General features: G+C 35.8%; 1 protein-coding gene across 4 annotated transcripts in view; it reads right to left on the bottom strand.

The window, feature by feature from the left end:
- The window catches only part of LOC116707984 (voltage-dependent calcium channel subunit alpha-2/delta-1), a 71,054-nt gene that overhangs the window by 20,404 nt on the left and 30,095 nt on the right, over window positions 1–20,555 (bottom strand). For 3 of the 4 annotated variants that reach the window (XM_032545732.1, XM_032545708.1, XM_032545718.1), the window contains exons 7-20: window positions 16,995–17,126; window positions 15,698–15,767; window positions 14,812–14,862; window positions 14,495–14,594; window positions 9,433–9,591; window positions 8,785–8,889; window positions 6,254–6,332; window positions 5,887–5,936; window positions 5,697–5,786; window positions 5,530–5,604; window positions 5,358–5,438; window positions 4,548–4,622; window positions 654–725; window positions 422–493 (exon numbers count right to left, since the gene is read on the bottom strand). In XM_032545732.1, coding sequence (XP_032401623.1) covers window positions 422–493; window positions 654–725; window positions 4,548–4,622; window positions 5,358–5,438; window positions 5,530–5,604; window positions 5,697–5,786; window positions 5,887–5,936; window positions 6,254–6,332; window positions 8,785–8,889; window positions 9,433–9,591; window positions 14,495–14,594; window positions 14,812–14,862; window positions 15,698–15,767; window positions 16,995–17,126 — 1,211 coding nt within the window. The remainder of the gene's footprint in view (window positions 1–421; window positions 494–653; window positions 726–4,547; window positions 4,623–5,357; window positions 5,439–5,529; window positions 5,605–5,696; window positions 5,787–5,886; window positions 5,937–6,253; window positions 6,333–8,784; window positions 8,890–9,432; window positions 9,592–14,494; window positions 14,595–14,811; window positions 14,863–15,697; window positions 15,768–16,994; window positions 17,127–20,555) is intronic. The other variant, XM_032545724.1, reaches the window with a different exon arrangement.

The following is a 20,555-nucleotide window of genomic DNA, read 5'->3' as shown; positions in this document are numbered from 1 at the left end:
TGATCAAGGATTAACACAGTATTTGGACTTTGTGTGCATGATGGAATACTCGATAGTGTGCAACACATTGCTAGAAATCACCCATTTCTGATAAGCCGATCAAAGTTCTGAAGACTGCATTGGAGAAGGAGAGAACTATTTAATGAAATTCCACAGATTGTGGGGAAACATCTTAGTGCAGATTTGTTACCTGTGGTAGGAGCACTGTGATGAAAGAAATTGTCCAATAGCATTGCGGCTGCCTTACAATAAAATGAGGGTTCCCACATGAGGAGCAATAAGCCACCTTTAAACTGCTGTTTGCAGTTGTACAGAAAATACAACTACAATGTGATCTGTACATTTACAGATCATATAAAAAACAACAACAAATATTTCATTAAGGCTTTTAAAAATAAGCATTTTCACCATTACCTCTTACCTCATCTTGAGTTTTAACCAAAGTATCAATAGTACTTTCTCCTATTTCTCCATCAATCATCATTCTTCTTATCTGTGAAATAAAAATAAGAAGTGATCAGCTTAAAAGTGATAAAGAGACAGTATAGCTGGCATATTTGAAAATATATTGAAGACAGTTTTTTATATTATGCAGGTATTTAACGTTCTAGATTTTCCTTAGCAAGTGTGATTTATTAATCTGGAAAAACTACCTCCACTTTTATGTCATTTTCCAACTCAGCATCAAGAAAGTCCAAGGTCACAGGCTCCTGAAATTTAGGATTCTGTAGAAGAGATAATAGTTTGAACTGAAACATGATGAAGTTTCAGGCAGCTGCATACAAATTAATCTAATAACAGAAGATTAACAGAAAACAAAGAAATCCTTAACTTTAAGTTTTTCTAAAGTAACATTGCAAGGCTTAGTCGTCAGCCACTTACCACAGCAAAAATTAAATCACAATAAAATTAAAAAGCTCTGAAAAAATATTTCAAAAGTTCTAGCTATATTTCACTATTTTTCAAAACTTAGTAACTGGCCATTTACTGGCTTTTTTCCTTAAATCAACACATTGACAAGTATACTCTTAAGAAAAACTGTGACCTAAAGTGACTGAATATCACAGATTTCAAACATTTCAGGTAAGTAGGAATCCTTGGTTTTTATTTAAGTATTTATAACACAGATTTTAGTTATCTGCACCAGATTCTTCTGTAGAGCGACTGTCAATTATTTCCCCCAACACCTAACCAAATCCAGAACACAAAAAACAAAGGGTATGCACCATATGGCAGTATTTTGTCATTATTTCGAACACCACAGACATGAATTAGACTTAATACAAAGTGACACTGAACTCTATTAATGTCCTCTCTTAAAAACCCTATACGTCTGAGTGACTTTATTGTGATATAAAATGGTAGCAGTAATCTAGTTCTTCTCTATAAAAAAAGCAGTATGTGAAACCTGATACCAGCCTATATTCCACAGTATTTTCATTCCAAAAATTGCAAAATATGCTAAGATTGTTACATTAAACAGTTTTTTTTGTTTGTTTTTATGGTTTCAATGGTAAGAAATGTATTCTTACATTATACGGATTTTTATAAAGGGTCTTTGGCAGACAAAAATGACCAAAAAAAAACATTTACCAAGTGTTTATCTACAAAAAATAAAGTAAGTTTCTTACATGTGATGATAAGCAAAATAATGCACCATAAGACGATGATGGAGATGAAGAATCTCAAAGAGGAAAGTAAGAAAAGATAGATGAAACAAATCAAGAGATTCAACAACTGCAAAATGATCAAATGATAAATTAATCTAACTGGGAAAGAAAATTAAAATAAAATAAAAGTATAAACAGGTAGAATGAGCAAAAATTGGGAAAAATGGCTTAAATAATAATTGATAAGAAAAAGGAAAAGAGAGAGAACATTAGAGAAACTGCTGTACGTCAGCGAGAAATGTGGTGATGTGAGCCGGAGAGTGAGATGAAAGTACAAAACACAGCAGCAACGCAGGAGGTTTGGATGACATTTTCATATTATGATGTTAAACAGGCCTCAAGGTCACAATCAGTATGCCTCGATCTGCTGTTTGACTTATTCAGTGAGACAATGTATCCTGCCTTAGGGCTAATGGGAAATAAGCTTGCCTGAATGCAACATCAGAATGAGATCACTCTGATGGAGCCTTATTACAAAGTAAGGTCACATTGCTCAGTGAAGTAATATGATCATTTGCCAATACTGACAAATAATCACACTTCTGAAACAATGCCATGACTCGTTGAACTTCTAAATCTGTGTTGGCCACAAGAAATGTAATACATGAGAAGTAAGAGGGATACCTCTACAGAGCTACAAAAAATACGATGAATTGTCTCTGTATGACAAAGGCATTAACGATATTGCTTCACTTCTAAACCCAAAACTATTGTTTGTCAGCCCTGTGTTTCTGTCTTATGATAGATAATATGGAGCTTATTATCTACAGCTAAGCCAAGCACTGACAGATTTGCTGGACATGTCCACAATTTCTGAGGTGCAAGTGTCCCAATTCAATGGCAGTGTAGGTGGATCTAAATGCACAAGGCAGCGGCAGTTTGCGGGTGAAGAATGTTCAACGGATGTTCAAAAATGAATTTTTTTTTTTTTTTTTTTACAATGACTACAGGGAACACAGGGAGCAGAACAAAAACAATACATTCATTGGGGAAAAAAACAGCAAGGAGAGACGAGGAGAACATGGACTCAAACGGGGAAGTAGCCTAATTAGACGAGAGGAACCAGAAAGGAGAAACTAAGAATGAGTGTATTTATAGTGAGAAGGTTGATTACTAAATAAGAAACAGAAGGGTGATTAAAAATAGGCTGCAGGTATGAGGGGAGAGAGAGAAAGTGGCACAGGGGGCAAGGGAGAATACACAGGGGACTAGGAAATAAATCTAACACTAAAGAATAACTATACTTAAGAAGCACAGTTAAAGTAGAGTAATAAAGAATAATAAATACAATAATAACTAGGCACATAATAAACTAGAATCATTAAGAAAGGACTGAATTAAAGTAAATCAGAAACAGGACTGATCTAATAAAAAAGAAACTAAAGAATAAACAATTATCAAATTAGAATGGCATAATCAAAACATCAAAACAATCCAAGATCCTAACAAAGAATTCATTTCACCATAACCAAAAAAGCACATCGATATGAATTATCTATATAAATTGGGATTGTTCAGATAGGATTACAAAGCACATCACATGTAAATTATATCACCTTATTCAACATGGTGGTTCACTAAAGCAACTGCTGCTCAATCTATGGGACTGCAAAACAGTCTTACTAAATTGCCACAAAACTACTTCAGCAGTCTATAGTGCAACTACTTTCTCTCACCTCATGAAATGTTACAGCATACTTATTATTGAGTCTGAGCTTCCTGTTATGAATCCTTTTCTAGAAAAAAATTATAAAAAGATGTACAGTGATGAACTTTTATGTTTAAATGCATGAGGAGCAGAGCTATAGGGGCATTGACCTAGGTATGCATACTTGTACTCATTGTGAAAGTTCCCTTAGAACTTCAGGTTCTTATTTTTTCCTTGTGTACATGTCATAGGCCAGTCATGAGCAATGATTATAAAAGTCTAAAATGACTTTTATATGTTTATATATATTATTTTCTGTTACCTCAAGTTGCAGGTATATACTAATGCAAACTGACAGCCTAAAAATTACCACACTCATAGATGCATTAAGCTAAGAAATAAAATAATTAGAACCATAGCTGCTTGGCTTGAAGTGTGTGTGGTCTGCAGTGTCAGATCCATGGAGCAGAGCAGGCCAGTTTAAAGCTCTGGGCAACACATGGCCCTTATACAACCTGTCAGTGCGAGCACGCCTGAGGCTGAAGGTAGTGAGCTGCAAAGGGATTTGTTGAAAAGAAAGCTGGAAACTCTGGTGGGGTCAAGGCTAATTTTTACGGGGTCATATCTTAATGTGTGCCAGTGGCTGAAAGTCCAGTTGCATTTATCTGACAAACTGTGAGAAAACTCAGGGCCTTAGGGAGGCGTCAACGTTTTAATGTTGAGTAGAATTTCATTAGCTTACAGCATATTATATGTTTACTTACTAGTTAAAAACTAAGCATTTAAAAAAAAAAATACAACTATATGAACAAATAGAACATTTTAACGGAATATGAAAAAAGCAGCAAAACAAATTTAATTAGAGATCGAGAAACAATTACCTTGAAAGATGTACCGCCTAGTTTAGTTTTATCCCTTATTTCTAAACATGTACGCCAGTTCACTGCCAGGTCTCCATATCTATGAAATCCCAAATGGCAAAAGTGGCCTCCCAGCCATCATCTAAGGCCTGATCACATCCAGTTATATTCTAGCTGGGGAATAGATTCTGTCTATGAAGATTGATCTGTTGCCAATAGATGAAAAAACATTAAAAAATAAAAAAAAAGAGCCTTCGCCATCTGCTGGGCTACACAATATCTTCCGTCAACAATATGTTACAGTGAAGCTGTTTGGAAGAGCCAGAATATTTTAGAATTCAGTAGGATATGGACATGCAGATGCCATACCTTTGGCTGGAGATTGGGATGCAGCAGAACATATCCGTTGGGATCAATAGCAAAGTAGTATCCATTAGGACCAATCTGTTGTAAAGATGAACAAAGGAGAAAAACTTTTTTTTTTTTTTTTGGCCTCACAGACATAAGACATACATTTTTATTTTATTTGTCTTTATGTTTGTAGAACTATGACAAAATTGGATTGACATTCTCATTGATAACTAGATAAATAAATAAAGTTTTAATCAGTCCTTAAAACCCACATTTATACTGTTATTCATGGCAAAAGAGGGATGGCATCATGGTGCCATGATGTGTAGCACTGTCATTTCAGAAAAAAAAAAAATCTGGCTACAATCTGCATTGAGATTGTTTTATGAATCACAAATGTTCATGAGCAGGAGTCAGTGTTATATTATATTTTTTTCTGTATTGACTCAGTGATGGTCTGACATCCTATTCAGAGTATACTCTGCCTCTCAACTCCTGTTTGCTGGGACAGACTTCAGAGTACTGACTCTAAACATGATGGATGTATGGGATAATGGCAGCTAATGGATTACTAAAAACTTGTAGGAAGGATTTACTAGTCCCAAAAGCACCAGTGTAAGTTGGAACAAAGAAAATGTATTATGCACTTTATACCCTGTTTTGTGAATAGTTTTGTATAGACAGCCAGCAAAATTTTGTTTTATCACATATTTCCTCCAGAGGGAAAGAAGAAAGCCCATTGTGGACATCCTAGCTAGCCAGAAGACTTTATGAAGTAAATGCTTTTTTATGAATGCATGTGATCTCATGTGGATGAATTACACTTACTGTGAAGCGTGGTGTGAGTTTCTTGATGTCGTCAAGAGATACATCAATCGCCATTACGCCCAAAATCAACTGATTTTGATGCTTAAGTGGAAAAAAATAGGATTGGAAAATTGAGGAATGTTGTATTTATCAGGTTAACTTCAAACACCATGAATAAATGTATTTACATTACCTCTCCGTTCCTGTCATCAACAGTCTTTGTTCTGTTGAAAACAGGCAGTGTTCCAGTAATGACCAGACCTAGTTCCTGATGCAGAATCAGGAGAGAGCACTGTTATATATTTTCATAGTAAAATGTGTTTCGCTAATTGTCACAGAACAGAAAAAATCATGTCCTACCAGAGCATCAAGATAGACATTAGTCCACTGGACTTGTTTGGCCTGTTTGTCTGCTAGAACCATGGGCCTTCCCAAGACATCTAGATATTCCTGAATTTAACATACAACAAAAAATGCTTTCCCTCCTTCTTTCATAGATGGCATGCATTCCTCAAACTCTTAAAGAGACTATAAAATGTTCCAACATCACCTGTGTGTTTATCCTGATGGCTCCAATGGAAGGAATCTCGTAAAAGTAACCTGGGTAAATGATCATACTTTCAAATTTAATGAAAAAATACAAAGGGAGAACGGCAAAATATTGTCTAAATGTGTTTTTTACCAATGTGTGGTACAGTTCTTTTCTTATTCCACTTTAAAACTTGAACATACAAATGAGTTATTTCTAATTTGATCCTGATACTCTTGCATTTTATGATGTTGTTTTAATGACGTATTAATAACTTATGACACAAACGTTTCTTCTTTTGATCAATGTAAATGTTCACTATGCTCTTTCTGTAAGCACAGTACAGAGTTACTGTAGAGGAGAAGCAACTGAAACCAATGTGTGATACCTTTGTTGGAGCAGGCCATCCACTGGATGGGTCCTTTATCATAGTTGTGTTGTCCAACTGAAAAGGTGAAGATTCTGACCTAGAAAATAATATTAAAAAGAATAATGACACCTCAATAGATTTGACAGACACTTTTACTAAATACACTGCATACTCAACGACAACTTTATTAAACACATTTCTTTAAACAGTGAGTAAGCCAGTCACACTGTAACAACTCAATGCATTTGGGAATAAGTGAAGACCATTTACCGAAGTTCAAATTGAGCATCAGAATTGGGAATAAAAGGGGGATTTAAGAGGCTGGTTCAAGATGACTGAAAAGTAATAGAAGCTCAATATTCATTTGTTGCAACAAAGGCATGAAGAATACCATCTCTGAACAAATACCATACTGAGCCTCAAAGAAGATGGGAAACTACAGCACATAAACACCTGGGGACCACTCCAGCTAGTTAGGAAGACAAAACTGAAGCAAAGGTTCATACAGGTTCACCAAAAACTGATGAAAACAAATTGGAAAGGTGTTACCTGGTCAAATGATTCTCAGTTTAATTTGGACATAATAATGTTAGATGTAGAATTTGGAGTAAATGATGTCAAAGTAAATAACACAAATCCCTCCTTACTTGTATCAGCTGTTCAGACTGTTGCTGGTGCTATGATATTTTGGAGCATACTTTCTTGGCTTTTTTGAAAGCAGTCAGACATTATTTAAATGTCACATCATGCTTGAGCATTATTGTTGACCATGTCCATCCCTTTATAACCACATTGTACCCACCTGCTTATTTCACTTTAAGTTGTTTTTTTTAATGGGGGATATACTGTACGTCTGTGTTCGTATACACTGCTGCTGCTGCTCTCCGCACCTTTTTAATTGTCCCTTTGGGATGAATACAATTTTACTGAATTGAACTGAATCTTCTGATAGCTACTTCTAGCAGGATAATGTCACAAAGTACAGATCGCCACAACCATTGTTTTTATTTTATAAGAACAGTTTTATTTTGCCCTTCTGTATGGGTAGCATAACATCATATTCTGTAGCCCTCTTTTATACTTTTCAATATTTACTTGTTTTGCCAGTAAGTCTCAGTGGAAGAATACTTTTTTTCTTATAATTATTTGTATCTAAGAGAAATGACATTGAGCCACTAAGAGAACTGCTCAAATGTTCAGTTTGTTAAAGTAATGAGAATTCAGGCTTCCTTCATCACTTCTCAAAGGGAATGAGACATTAAGTATTTTGTTTCTGAAAACAAAGGACACAATGCCCCATCAGAGTTTTAGTAACCAGGATTTATGTAAATAACTTTTAGATCACTAAAATAAAGATAATCACCACTGTAGAATATATTTAAACATGTTTAAAATGATCTTTATTTTTGATGGTAGAACTTTTTAAAGAATATTATATTTCACTGTGCTTTACAGAAATACCCAAAAAAAAAAAAAAAAAAACAAACAGAAAAAAGTTGTTTCTGAAAAAAAAAGACAATTCCTTATCAGAAAAAAAACCTCACTACATTTGTGGTTCAGTTTTAGGAGTCACTCCCAGGACTAATTACCTCTAGAAAGAAATTTAAAAAGGATCCATATAAAATGGAGTAGGCTAAAAGACCTCTAAAGAAACGCATTATGCCTTGATTTAAAGAAATTCAAAAGCAGATTAACATGATAAAGTCACTGACATTTATCAGTCTGGAAAGGGTGACAAAGCCATTTCTAAGGCACAATGAACTACAATGAAAGCCCTTATCCACAAATGGGAAAAACATGGAAAAGTGGCAAACCTCCCCAGGAGTGGCTGACCTACCAAAACCAGGTAGGTCAGCCTACCCAATTTTGGTAGCATCACAAAATAGGTCATAAAAGGATCTAGAACAACATTTAATAGCACCAGCAGTTGACTTTTCCCAGTTGAAGTCTGTATACATGATAAAACAACAAGAAAGAAAGGTATTTATAGCATTGTGGGAGCATTCCAAGGCGAAAGCCGCGGTTAAAAGGAACACAACGATCCATCTCATGAAATGATTTAGTGACTGATGGAAGAAAAGATGCACACTTTCTGGAAAGTGTGCATCTGGTTTAAAGCTAACAATTTCAGTAAAAGAAAATCATACCCACAGTCAAAACATGGTGGGGATACCATGATGGACTGAGGCTGCTTTACCACTAAAGATCTGGATGTTACCAAAAAGATTTTCATGACATGATAAAGTCTCTGGAAATGTGTAAATGTTTCTGTGAATGTCCAAATGTTTGCAAATTGAATCAAATAGAAGTGTGATTCAATTTATTATCATGTGAAAGTGCTGTCATTGTTCTCTTTGAGCTTCTGAACTATCACTTTGTCATTCATGGTACTTGGGCCTTTGTGCTGTGACTTCCCCCTGTGCAGTATATTTGACTTTGTTTTAATAAATCAAACTGTTTTTTCCTCCACCTGCCATCTACCTCTCAACCAGCATTTGGGTCATAATGCAAATAAACCTCCCGCCCCCGAAACATGAATCCACAAGTACCTTTTTGTCTGCATTATATTTTTCCAGTATGGACTGAGCTCGTTCCTCTCCTCCATCAGTAAACAACATGATGATCTTGTTGCAGTTTGCTCTACTCACATTAGTCTATTCAAAACAAAAACAGACAAGGACTATTAAGTTGATATACTTTCATTCTTCTCCTTGAAAATAAACATCTGCTCATACTGTCTTAACCTCTGGCTTGCATTCTTATCAAGTGACACTTTAAATTGGCATTTCAAGGTATCTTCAAAATGCTTTCACTAAAATAAATGAACAAAAGCAGTGCTTTCTGTATCAAAGTGTGATGATATGATTTGTTTTGAACTAATATGATTTATTTTGAGATTAGCAGAAACATCAGGGGTCGACTGTTGTTAGACAATCACAAAGTTTAAGCCTGTACTCTGGACAATCATTTTAACATTTGGATAACTCCTGCAGTCCTTCCTCTGAAACACAATTTGCCTCTCCATGCACAAACACTAAAAATGAAGCGCTACTTTCAACCAGCAGATGGCAGTAAAGACAACAATTTAAAGCTGCTGAACATTGAAGACAAAAGAGGCAACATTCATTCAAAACTTAAATGAGGTCCTGTGTTCTCCATATGGACTGAAGTCAGACAAGAAAACATGTTTTACTCACCGAATAAAGCTGTTCAAATGCAAACTCAAAGCCTTTAGTGTAATTTGTAATTCCTTTGGCTGTGATGTTCTGCACAGCATCTTTCAGCAGCTTCTTGTTCCTCACGTTGGCCTGAACCAGATGGTCGAAGCAGGCTGTGTTCTTCACTCTAGTGTTAAACTGGGAAACAGAAGCAAGAAGTTGTGACCTGAAAATTATTCATACAATTAAAGCGTGTGTAACAAATATGAATGCACGCACAATCGTAGACACGAATGCATGGAGAACACTCCCACCTGGCCTTGGCTCTATCAGGCAGTGGTAAACAGACACATTCATCAAGCCCCACTAATTGCTTCACATCCTTCGAGCTCAACGATTCGGTACCCATGGAAACAAGATTCTGCTATATAAAAATGAGGATAAGCCACAGCACTATACTTTTTCTAAAGGTGAGACATTCTCATAGCCACCCTACAGAAAATATACGCAGAAGTACTCCACTCTACAACTTCCATACATGCAGAAACTCTTTACCAATCATCTAACAAATAGCATCTAGACTGAGCTGTGCTATAGCTTAAAGTGATTGTCCATGTTTGGAGAATACATTTTAAACCATTAGACTTAGCCTCAACTGGAAAAAAGAAAAAAAACAGAAAAGAGCAATTAAGGAGTATTAATGTGAGGCACATGAGACAACAGAATAACTAGCACTTCTATTGTGTTGCCAGAACTGTTCTAAAACAATAATGCTCCTCATTGATCCAAACTAATCAATATTTCCCTGTGAGATGGCCAGTAGGAGAGCTGATAACTCTGATCCACACAGACAGGCAGACAAAAAGTTCCTGCACTGTATTTCACAGCTCTGAATATTCTATGGGAGGAAGTAGTAAAATAAATACATATTTTTGGATTAAATTAATTTTCTCACAAATGGATGAGGTTGACAACACACAAGCAAGGCATAAATACAGGGAGCGATAATTTTGCTTACAACTGACAACAAGAAGTGAGCAGAGATTTTCTATCACATATTCTATTTAAAGAAGTGACGAAGGTGAGAGCAGAAGGTGAGAATTAGAGAAAAAGGACAAAAAAAAAACAGCAGGAGGAGTGTGAACACAGGACTCAAAAGTGAATTCAAAGGGAGGAACTCGAAAATTTTATATAGTAAGCTCATATCACACATTCATCATCTTCTCAGAGAGAAAGATATTATTTTTTCTTTTCCAAGAAAAGCCCTCCCCAAAGAGGGGAAAAAATGATGCGATTGTGAATGAAACTTGAAATTTTACAATTCTCTTGGGATCCTATTACAACCATTCTTGTATGTATGTGCTATTGTCCAGGCTTTAGAAATGGATTAGTGATGACTCAGAAAAGACGGCTAATCTCCAAACGCTAATCCCGTTGGACTCTCTGCCTTTCTGACTTGGAACGATGTGACTTGCTCACCAGACTGGCACTGGTAAACATGGCTGAAAAGGCAGGACTGGAAGTGTTAGAGGTTAAATGAGGTGAGAGGTGTGGAGATGGTGACATGGAGCGCGGTGTTGAGAGCTAGTGAGAATAAGTCGAAAAATGAGAAAAAGAAAGAGTGGAGGAGATAAATGAAAAGACAGAAAAGCATCCATCAGCTATCTTTGACCTGTCCAGGTGTTAAGGTATGTATTAGAGGATCTTTCATTATCAAATGCCAGTTTAGTCCCTGGGCTACTGTTAATAACGATAATGAATTAATGGATAATATCATAGACCAATGATTTAGTGACGGATAACAACAGCCTCAGGAACCGAGACACATCACTGTGTGAACATGTGTATAAAAAAAAAGAAAAGTTTTTCTCTTTTCTTTTTTCCTCTCTTTTTTTTACATGTTTGATTCTAATAGTTCCTGACAAGTTAAGTTTATATTTGCAGTTTTCGATTGCTTGCCTGTAGGTTTAAAGTGTAAGTAAACCTGTATTAAAATGTAACAAGTTCCTAAAAAACAGCAACACTGCTAGAGCTGTAATAGTGGGCTCTTTTGGTTTGTGTTTAGCTTCATTTTAGGATTTTTCATCTTTTGTTTTTCATATTTAGTTAATTATTTTTAAGATGCATTGTGCCTTTGTTCTGTTCTTCAGTATCTAATAGATGATATTGTGCTCTGTATTGCACGCTTTAGTTACATTTGATCTCTATGGATCTTTGGAACAGATTTCCTATTTTTTGTCACCTCTTTACAATCTGTATTTGTGTATCTGTGTACTCCTCATAAAAGTAATTACATTTATTTAAATAGCACCTATTACAGACAAAATCACAAAGTGCTTCACAAAGACACAAACATAAAAACAACAATATAAAAACTGACATGAATGGTAGCAGTCTAATTACGGTCAGTAATTGGACTGCTACTGCTACTGTCAGTATAATAGTGCCTTTAGAGAGTTCCAGAGCCTCAACCAGAAAAGCCCAATCTTCATGAGTTTTAAAATGAGTCCAAGGTATGACCAACCACCTCTGATTAGATGATCCTAAAGTCCTACAGGAACAAAAAGGCTCCTATAAAATAGCACTTGAGATTTGTATACTCTGAGGGTGTTTACTTCTTCTATAATATCTTGCTAGTTTTTTGTGATCATTGATCTATCTTAGCTTCCTTTAGTGTCTCAGCTCCATGCACTGTTCAGCTGTCTCCCATTTTGCCAATAGTGATTTTTTTGTCTAAATCATCTTTGCAAAAAAGAGGATGGTGACCCAAGAACCAAGCTTAAATTGACTAATGAAGGGAAGTTAAACATTTGTCTTATAATATAATACCAAACAGATAATGGACACCTGCATTAAGAGAAAATCCTGTCCATGAACGTCACAAAATAGATCAGTGACAGAGGTCAGATCTGGCAGAGTCCAACCAGCACTGGGAACAATCTTGACTTTGTGCCTAGAATGCCGCCGACAGAGGGCTAACATGACCTGGTTAGCCCTTATAAGCACCCAACATACTACAAATTACCTGGAGGGAACAAAAGGTCATTTGTCTACATTCACTGCATTCAGTAATTCATCCATTCACACAATGACGATTGTAATCTACATATTAACCACTTATTGAAGTGTCTTTCTAAGGACACAAAAACTGAAGTGGACGGATCACAGGCTTGCACTTCAATACACTATTTACAGTACGAAGCCTTACTTCCTGAGCAACCATTGCACCAACAAGCACACAGTACCACTCCAGCACAGTAACTGTACGCCATTCATGGAGGTGATCCGTTCATATTGTAATTCAAAGACACTCCAACACAGTTTGTGGACGTGATGTGATTACGCCGTGACGCAGCAGCACAGAAACATATTGTGCGTGAGCTGTACTGAACGAGTCAGGATATTCACACTGTCTAATCCCTGAGTCAAGTATGTAGGCCAAATGCAAAACAATATAATGCTTCATTTGATGCAATATGCTTATTGTGACTGAAGACTGAACACTATACGAATGCATTTTCAGACACATTTCAATTATACAAGTAAATGATATTTGTCCCTAGTGCCGTTGTGCCCCAACTGGTCCCCCTTACTCTCATTTTCATTCCTTTCTGTACCCAAGTCTATTAAGATAATAGGAAAGGAGTTGTGTATGCGCTTGTTTTCATGTAGCTTGACACAACAATACCCGTTACCTTGGAAAAATGAAGCGAGTATCCTGAGTCATGCAGTACCCAGACTGTGCTGGAAGAGGCGCTGTTTCACTCTGCACAAATGAAGTGTTTTAGCCAGTGAACAGATCTTGTGAATGGATCACTTTAACATACTTATTCTAGAGATTCAGTACACTCAAATGAACTTCCGTTTCCATCAATAGGTGTAGTGTTCCATGACAGTGATTGAAGAGGATTTAATTTGATTGAAATGTAATTCATGGGCGTAAACTTTTGTTGCATCAAATACATTTGATGTAATGTATTCTTAAACTTCCCATTACCATTTGTCCGCCCGCCCGTCCGTCTCCTTTTAATTGAGCTTTTTAGCAGCTTAAATCATTTAGGAGCTTTTTACAAGCATGCAGTGGGAGAAAAACACATAAAAACTCATCTCTTTTAGTCTCACTCACTAAGCTCCCCAACTGAGTTTGTTGATTGTAAATCTTTGCAAAATCTCAGGACTGCAATGGAACGGAATGTATTGTTTCAAAGACAAAAGAGTCCCCATGGAGCAGAGACAGAGCCTGAATGTCTGTCTTTGTGCAGGGAGAAAGCAGACAGCTCCAATCTCTGTAAAGACCCATCTTAATAAAGCCCTCCACAGGTACCAATTAACTAATTTCCAGATTGTTTTTTTTTCTGAATGTAATTACAAAACGTGGTGGGTCTTGAGTACATGGAAAGATGTAGAGGGAAAAATGTTAGGGGTGACTGGTGAATGAGAAAAATAAAAATGAAGGAAAAGTAGGTGGGAACAGGAAGGAAGATGCAGTGTTGTGTAAAGATGAGAACGTGGCGTGTAAACAAATCATGTGCTAAAACAAAACATTGGATGGAGGTATATGATAAAAACCTGAAAGGTCTTGTATCCCATACAGATGAAAGGAACAAATTTAACAATGTAAAGGCAAAGAAAGAGATGGATGGCTGCTTCCTGGGTTCACTGCTGTCACAGCACAGCTTTAATTTCTTGAGGAGCAGTGGCATTGTTGAGTCATAGTTATATCCACATCTGTGGATTGGGGGGATGACTAGGGTCATGAAGGGCAGAGTTCTAATCTTCAGCAACAAATAGAGCAGTAGGCATTTCATTAAATATCGGTTTTATGGTGTCCATAAATCTATACTTCATTACTTGTCTCAATCTATTTGTCCCTAGTGAATATTTAGGTCTGCATAGCCATGAGTTGAACATGTGCAGGCATGAGCAGATGAAAAAACAATAATAATTTGAACATACTCTGAATAAAGTGGATAGTGGTAATAATAGACAATAATTTACATTTAGACACTCAATATGCACACTTTACTCTTTGTTTAATCTGGACATGTACTGTAAGACCCATAACAAAAGATGACTATGTGAAAAATGAAATCATACTTACATAAACAACATTGACGTAATCATCATCAGACAATGTCTCTAGCATCTCACTGACGGATGTTCTGATTAGTTTCAGAGTCAGACCTGAGACACTACCACTCCTATAAGAAAAAAAAAAAACAAGAAAAATGAAACATTTGACAGCTTCTCACTCAGTATCAGCTCATTTCTTCTGTGAGACTGTAGTCTGCATAGTAAAAAATTGAATTTGCCTTAAGAAATACAGAACATTATAAAGTAGGTTAAAAAAAACACATTAGAGTAGAGAAGAAAATGTAAAAAAGATAATGGATCTGTGAGGATATTTCATGTACTCACGCATCCACAAGGATTAGCATATCTTTGGGTGAGGCAGCCCCTTGAATGTACCTTAATGAATGATAAAAAAGAACATTTCTGGATTAAGACTTACAAGTTTTGATTCACAGTTAATATGTCCAACTGACATTATAATGATTTACCCAAAGGTAACACTTTTAATTGTTCCATTTTTTATGGACTAGAGGAGAAATTATTACAAAGTTAATAAAAAGGCTTTGCAGTATTAATGTTGGAAAGGTGTTTGCAAATAACTATGTCTCTGACTAGAAACTGTGAACTTCCACTTATAATTGCCGTCAGATCTTTAAAACGGATTATTCCAATAACGTGTGTATCTCATCACTTAAAATGGAAATGGATACAAATTTGCTTTTGAAAATATTTTAAATGAATTTTGATTATAGCACATAACACAACAACTCTTTCTGAACAGTAACCCACAACCCAAAGAAGAACAGTACATGTGTCAATAAGGATAGCAATGTAAGGTGAAACTTTCTGTATGTACACACACCGGCCACTTTATCAGGTACACCTTGCTAGCACTAGAATGGCCCCCTGTTTGCATTCATAGCTGCTTCAGATATTTGCGTAGACATAAATATGATAGCTTAATTTTTTTGCAGATTTATCGGTTTTATATCCCAGAGTGTCAGTCTCCTGTTCCTTCACAAGGAGGTGAATTGGACCTGGTGACCAAAAGCTACTGGAATAAGGTCACTTGAATCCTGTGTCTTTCTCATTCTAATGAACTTTTTGAGATGAGTAGATGCATTAAGTTGCTAAAATGTCATCGACTAAACTGGTATTTATGGTGATGGGCAATTGAACAGGTATACCTAATAAAATGGCAGATGAGCAAATTTCTTCCCAGTTTTATTACCATGGCCTCCTGCGGACATCATACAGATCAATTTTGCTGGGAGTTTTGCGAGCATCCATCCACGGAGAGGCTATAAAAGGAGATCAAATGTAGGCTTATTATAATCTTGCTTATTATAAAATGGAATTAACACTAATTCCTATTTTGGTTCAATTTCTGACACATTTAACTGTGAGACTGTTAAACTCTAGCAATATGCAGCGTTAAATATGGCTCAGCAGTGAGTCACTGTCTAACATGATAGGACACATTTTATAATGACAGCTGGCCAGTTGGATGGATTCCTAAATTCATCACACCATGTACACTGCGGCACGTTTTATGCTGTTCAAAAATAATACCAGGAGAAAAAAACTGGATGTGCAGGACTTTCTACTTTAGAGAGCACCACAACAAATGCAAGTTTGCAGGAGCATACAGTATGTTCAACTTGCCTGTCATGCATGTTATGGGGATAAAAAAAATGCTTCAAAAAGGCAATTATGACTACACATTTTCATTCATTTTAATCTCCCATTTAGGCAATCTGCTACTGTGGGTAAATATTGTGACCAGTTGCCAAATACTTTTTTGATCCCTGTTTTAATGCCAATAAAGATTTGACAAAGCAATGTAGAGACTCTTCTAGATCCCTGAATGTATGTACCAACATCAAAGTGACAAACACATGGAAATTAGTCTTGGATTTATTTATTAAACTTTATTCAACCTGGTAAGTTAGTAAGACATTTTTTTATTCACAAAAACAATATTTACATTTTTACAAAGGTTATATATTTATGCATTAATATGCACTGTTTGTGTGAATTTGGACTGCACAATATGTTGTGAAACTCAACTAAATATTAGATGTCAATTTTGTAACATATCAGATAAATATCAGATGTTAATTTTGTAACATCTGATATTTAGATGTTATAGGTTAGACGAACTGCTTTATTAAAATTTTTGGCTGTGGTTTTAGAGATGCCCCTACCCAGTTGTTTAGCCATCACAATTTTTAGTCCTGTCAAACTTGCCAAAAAGTCACTATTTTTTCTCAGCTTCTAATATTAATTTAATGGTTGATTATTATAAACCTGTTGCCTTATACATAACACCTAATAACATGAAGTATGATGAAAAGCTAACCAGTGATTCATCTCATCCGTTAGTAGTCATTATGTTGCTTCTGATCTGTGTAGTATCAATTCTACAGTGAATCATTGCACTGTAGATTACTAAGAAAAATACTAGATGTTTTCTGTAGCCACAGGCTGCATCTTCAGATAATCCAAGTATTTGTTTATTTATTTACCTGGGTAGTAGCGAGCCAGGCCTGTAGCACTGCCAAACACCTGCCAAAGAAGTGTTGGGTCATCTTCTCTGTTCTTTTTAAAGACATCCTCCAGTGCCTCTGTCCAGTTCAGCTCATTCAGCACGATGGTAGCTGCAATATACAGATGCACAAATCCATACTTTGTGTCAAAAGACAACATAGTACAAACTAGACAATCATGTGTCAGATGAATAAGGTATATTACTGATATATATTTTCAGAAATTATGTAATATCTTAAGATGCTAGTCTACCCCTCCTCTCTAAGGTTCATTACAAACAGCAAAATATCAACACACCACTGTAATTTATGCTGACAGGTGGGATGGTCCTGGTCAGGCTTCCCAAAGGAACTCTCCCATTGGTTAACTTTTTCTTACAAGCCTCCTGACAGCCTATGTTGACTCTTATGCTTTTAACTCACACAAATTGCTGCTTTGTTCTGTCCCTGTTGGTCAGACTAAATTGGGTAAAAAGGCTTTCGTTCATTCTGCTCGTTCATTCCCATTGGAATTTGCTATAAGGAACTTTAAAATTGACAGAATTTATCTTGTTTAGTGCATTTATATCCAAACTAAAGGGTCTTGAGGCCGATTCAATGGCATGTACCTATTTTTTATAGCTTGACATTTTCTTTTAACTGTATTTTTTTGATGTATTTGTTTCTGACTCTTTGGCCAAGACTCCCTTGACAAACAAGTTTTTAATTTCTATGGGTTTTTATTCTGGTAAAATAAAGGTTAAAAATATGTACTTATTCATTTTTCATACAATACCAGCTTGGCATTAGCCACTGCTGCAAATTTTTTGAAAATGCACAGCCTCATTAATTTAAGTAAATTTTTATAGAACAGTACGAATGAATTATGCTTAAAAGTATTGTTACAAAAAAGAAACAACAAACATGAGTTACATCAAAAATTAAATTAACAGCCCAAATATTTAGATTATCAGTGTAGTTTATTTGTAAGATCAGATTAGATTTTTTTTTCTCACAATTCTGTAGTTCCGCAATTGTCTGTGTTTGCATGGTCAATACAGTTTAGAGGACACAGCTGAGCCTGTCAGAATGCTGTGGAAAATAGTCAAAGACACGTGGGCATCCAAGATTAACACATTCATCAAGATTCACAGACAGACTCACTCGGCGTCGGCTCATTTGCTCAGCAGGACACATGAGCAAATATTTGTCCAGCTCAACAGCAAATGCCCATGTTTAGCCACCAATAAAAGTGGTGGTATTCAGGAAGGAACTGCTATGTTGTTGGAAAATTAATCTGTCTTATTTTAAGAGTGCTTATTATCAAAAACACCCAGCTGTCTGTGTGTGTCTGTCTGTGTTTCTATCACTGCATCCGTGTGATTGATTGTGTGTGTTGTGAGAGGCAACAGCCATTATGGATGTAATGGCACAGGACCAAGGCAGCTCAGAGCCACATAACCCTGACTATGATTGATGGAGATGCAACATGTGCTATCGCAACTCAATCTTTTTTTTTTCTAGCTACTACTGCTGTTCAGTGACACAATTTTCAAAACATCTTCATATTCTGACGGTTTTTCATTTAACCACTTAAACCTTTCTAATGCTAGATCTGAAATACATTAAAAGATACAAGTAAACAAATAAATAAATTCCTTTTATACATAAGAAAATAAAAAAAATCCATTGTCTAAATGCAATAACATAACATTCCTTTAGTGTACGCTTGGTCATTTGTAGCAAAGGATGCATCTACAGCTAAAAAATATGTCACTTGTTAAAATGCAACTTAGAACATTAACTTTTGTAAACCTCAGGTCTTTCCACTTGACATCAATGCAATGTAGGTGTAATTCTTTTGTGGATTAATTGACAACATATACAGCAAAAAGTTCTTAGGAAGAAGTTTTTTAACATAATTTGAAGCTATGAAACTATGCCTCTTCTGAGTAGAACAAAATTATAGACAAAGAAGATTTTTCAACAAAAATGAAGTATATATGTTTTGTACAGTGCATAGTTACTGGTTTGAGGGTGTTAATCCTTCATCGATTGGAATGTTTTAGAGTCACTCCAGTTAATAATTAATCATTTACTAAATTGGTTGATTATGTCGATAACCGATTAATCATGATTAATCTGATTAATTGTTTCAGTCCTAATATATGTATGTGTATTTGTAATTGAAAGGTAATGTAAAGGGATTATGTTTTCTATCTGTTTAGATATGTATATGTGACACATTGGGCTCCTATACTGAGTGTGAAGTGGCTCATTGAAGTGCTAAGAAAACGATGTTTATCTACGTGCATGTCTCATGAGGACAGCATTAATGAAGACTTGGAGGCCAGGAGTACATGTGTCATTGGGAAAAGGAGGCAAAAAGCAGGCAGTGAGTGGGAGTGCAATTAGTCATGTATTTCTTCATTAACTATAACATTTCAAAGAAAAAAAGGGGGAGATACTGAGAATTTAAATGTTATATTTTATTATTTTACCTTAGGATCAGCCAACAAAAAAAATCAAGTGGATAAATAATGCATCATCACACAAGCCAGTTGAGAAGCATAGTGCTTCCAATGTGTATTGAGGCATTGCTTAATTCCACTAAAGTACTCCATGACAAAGGCTCACAAGTCAGTGCACCCCTATTAAAAACTAGTGAGGTGGACTCAAGTCTGAATCTTCACAGGCACATAACTTTAGGTCTGAATCTTCACAGGCACATAAAGACAACTACAACTTACTCTGGCTCCCTGTCTCTTAAAGAGAATAGTCTTTAAGATACTTTTATTAAATCAATAAATGGCTTAGTACTAAAATATGTAAATGACCCTTGTTTCAACCTTTAGGGCTACTCAGGTTTACTCTGTATCCCCAGTTCCAAACATGGAAAAGCAGCATTCAGGATTTATGCACCACTTGGGGTTTGTTTGTAAGGGGTAAAAGCCCACATGTTTAAACGAGAACATTGATTAATATTTGATTGTTCTTGATTATTTTGTTCATGGCATTTGATGACATGCAATATTTGTTGCTCGTTTCATTATTATTTATTGTGTTATGTTTTTATCAATCAACCAGTCAATCAATCAGTTAGTTTATTTGTATAGCACATTTCAGCAACAAGGCAGTTTAAAGTGATTTGCATCATAAAAACAGCTTTTTAAAGTGCTCTATCACATAAAGCACTTTGTTGCTGAAATGTTCAATGCAAATAAACTTGACTTGACTTTCTGAATCTGTAAATAACTCAAAATGCCCCAGGGAAACTTGTGCCTTATTTTGTTGTGGCGAGTCACATTTGTATAATCATACATAAAGTTATCATATACCACATACAAGGGTGAAATGCAAATAGGGTGTTTATTTTGTTTATGTTAATATTAAAATTTTAAAGAGATCTTGGACTTTGAGAAGTTCGGACACACAGAACTGTAATTTGAACCTCATGCTGCTCCGTAGATGTGAGTGTGAATATTCAGCAACTACACTTACTTGATCAGACCGTTCACATCAGATTGTTTCGCATTAGCTGTTTTAATACTTCTTTAGGGG

Source organism: Xiphophorus hellerii, chromosome 2 (assembly GCF_003331165.1).
Source record: "Xiphophorus hellerii strain 12219 chromosome 2, Xiphophorus_hellerii-4.1, whole genome shotgun sequence".
Lineage (NCBI taxonomy): Eukaryota > Metazoa > Chordata > Actinopteri > Cyprinodontiformes > Poeciliidae > Xiphophorus > Xiphophorus hellerii.
The sequence above is the reverse complement of the archived record's forward strand: the minus strand, read 5'-3'. Positions and strand labels throughout refer to the sequence as shown.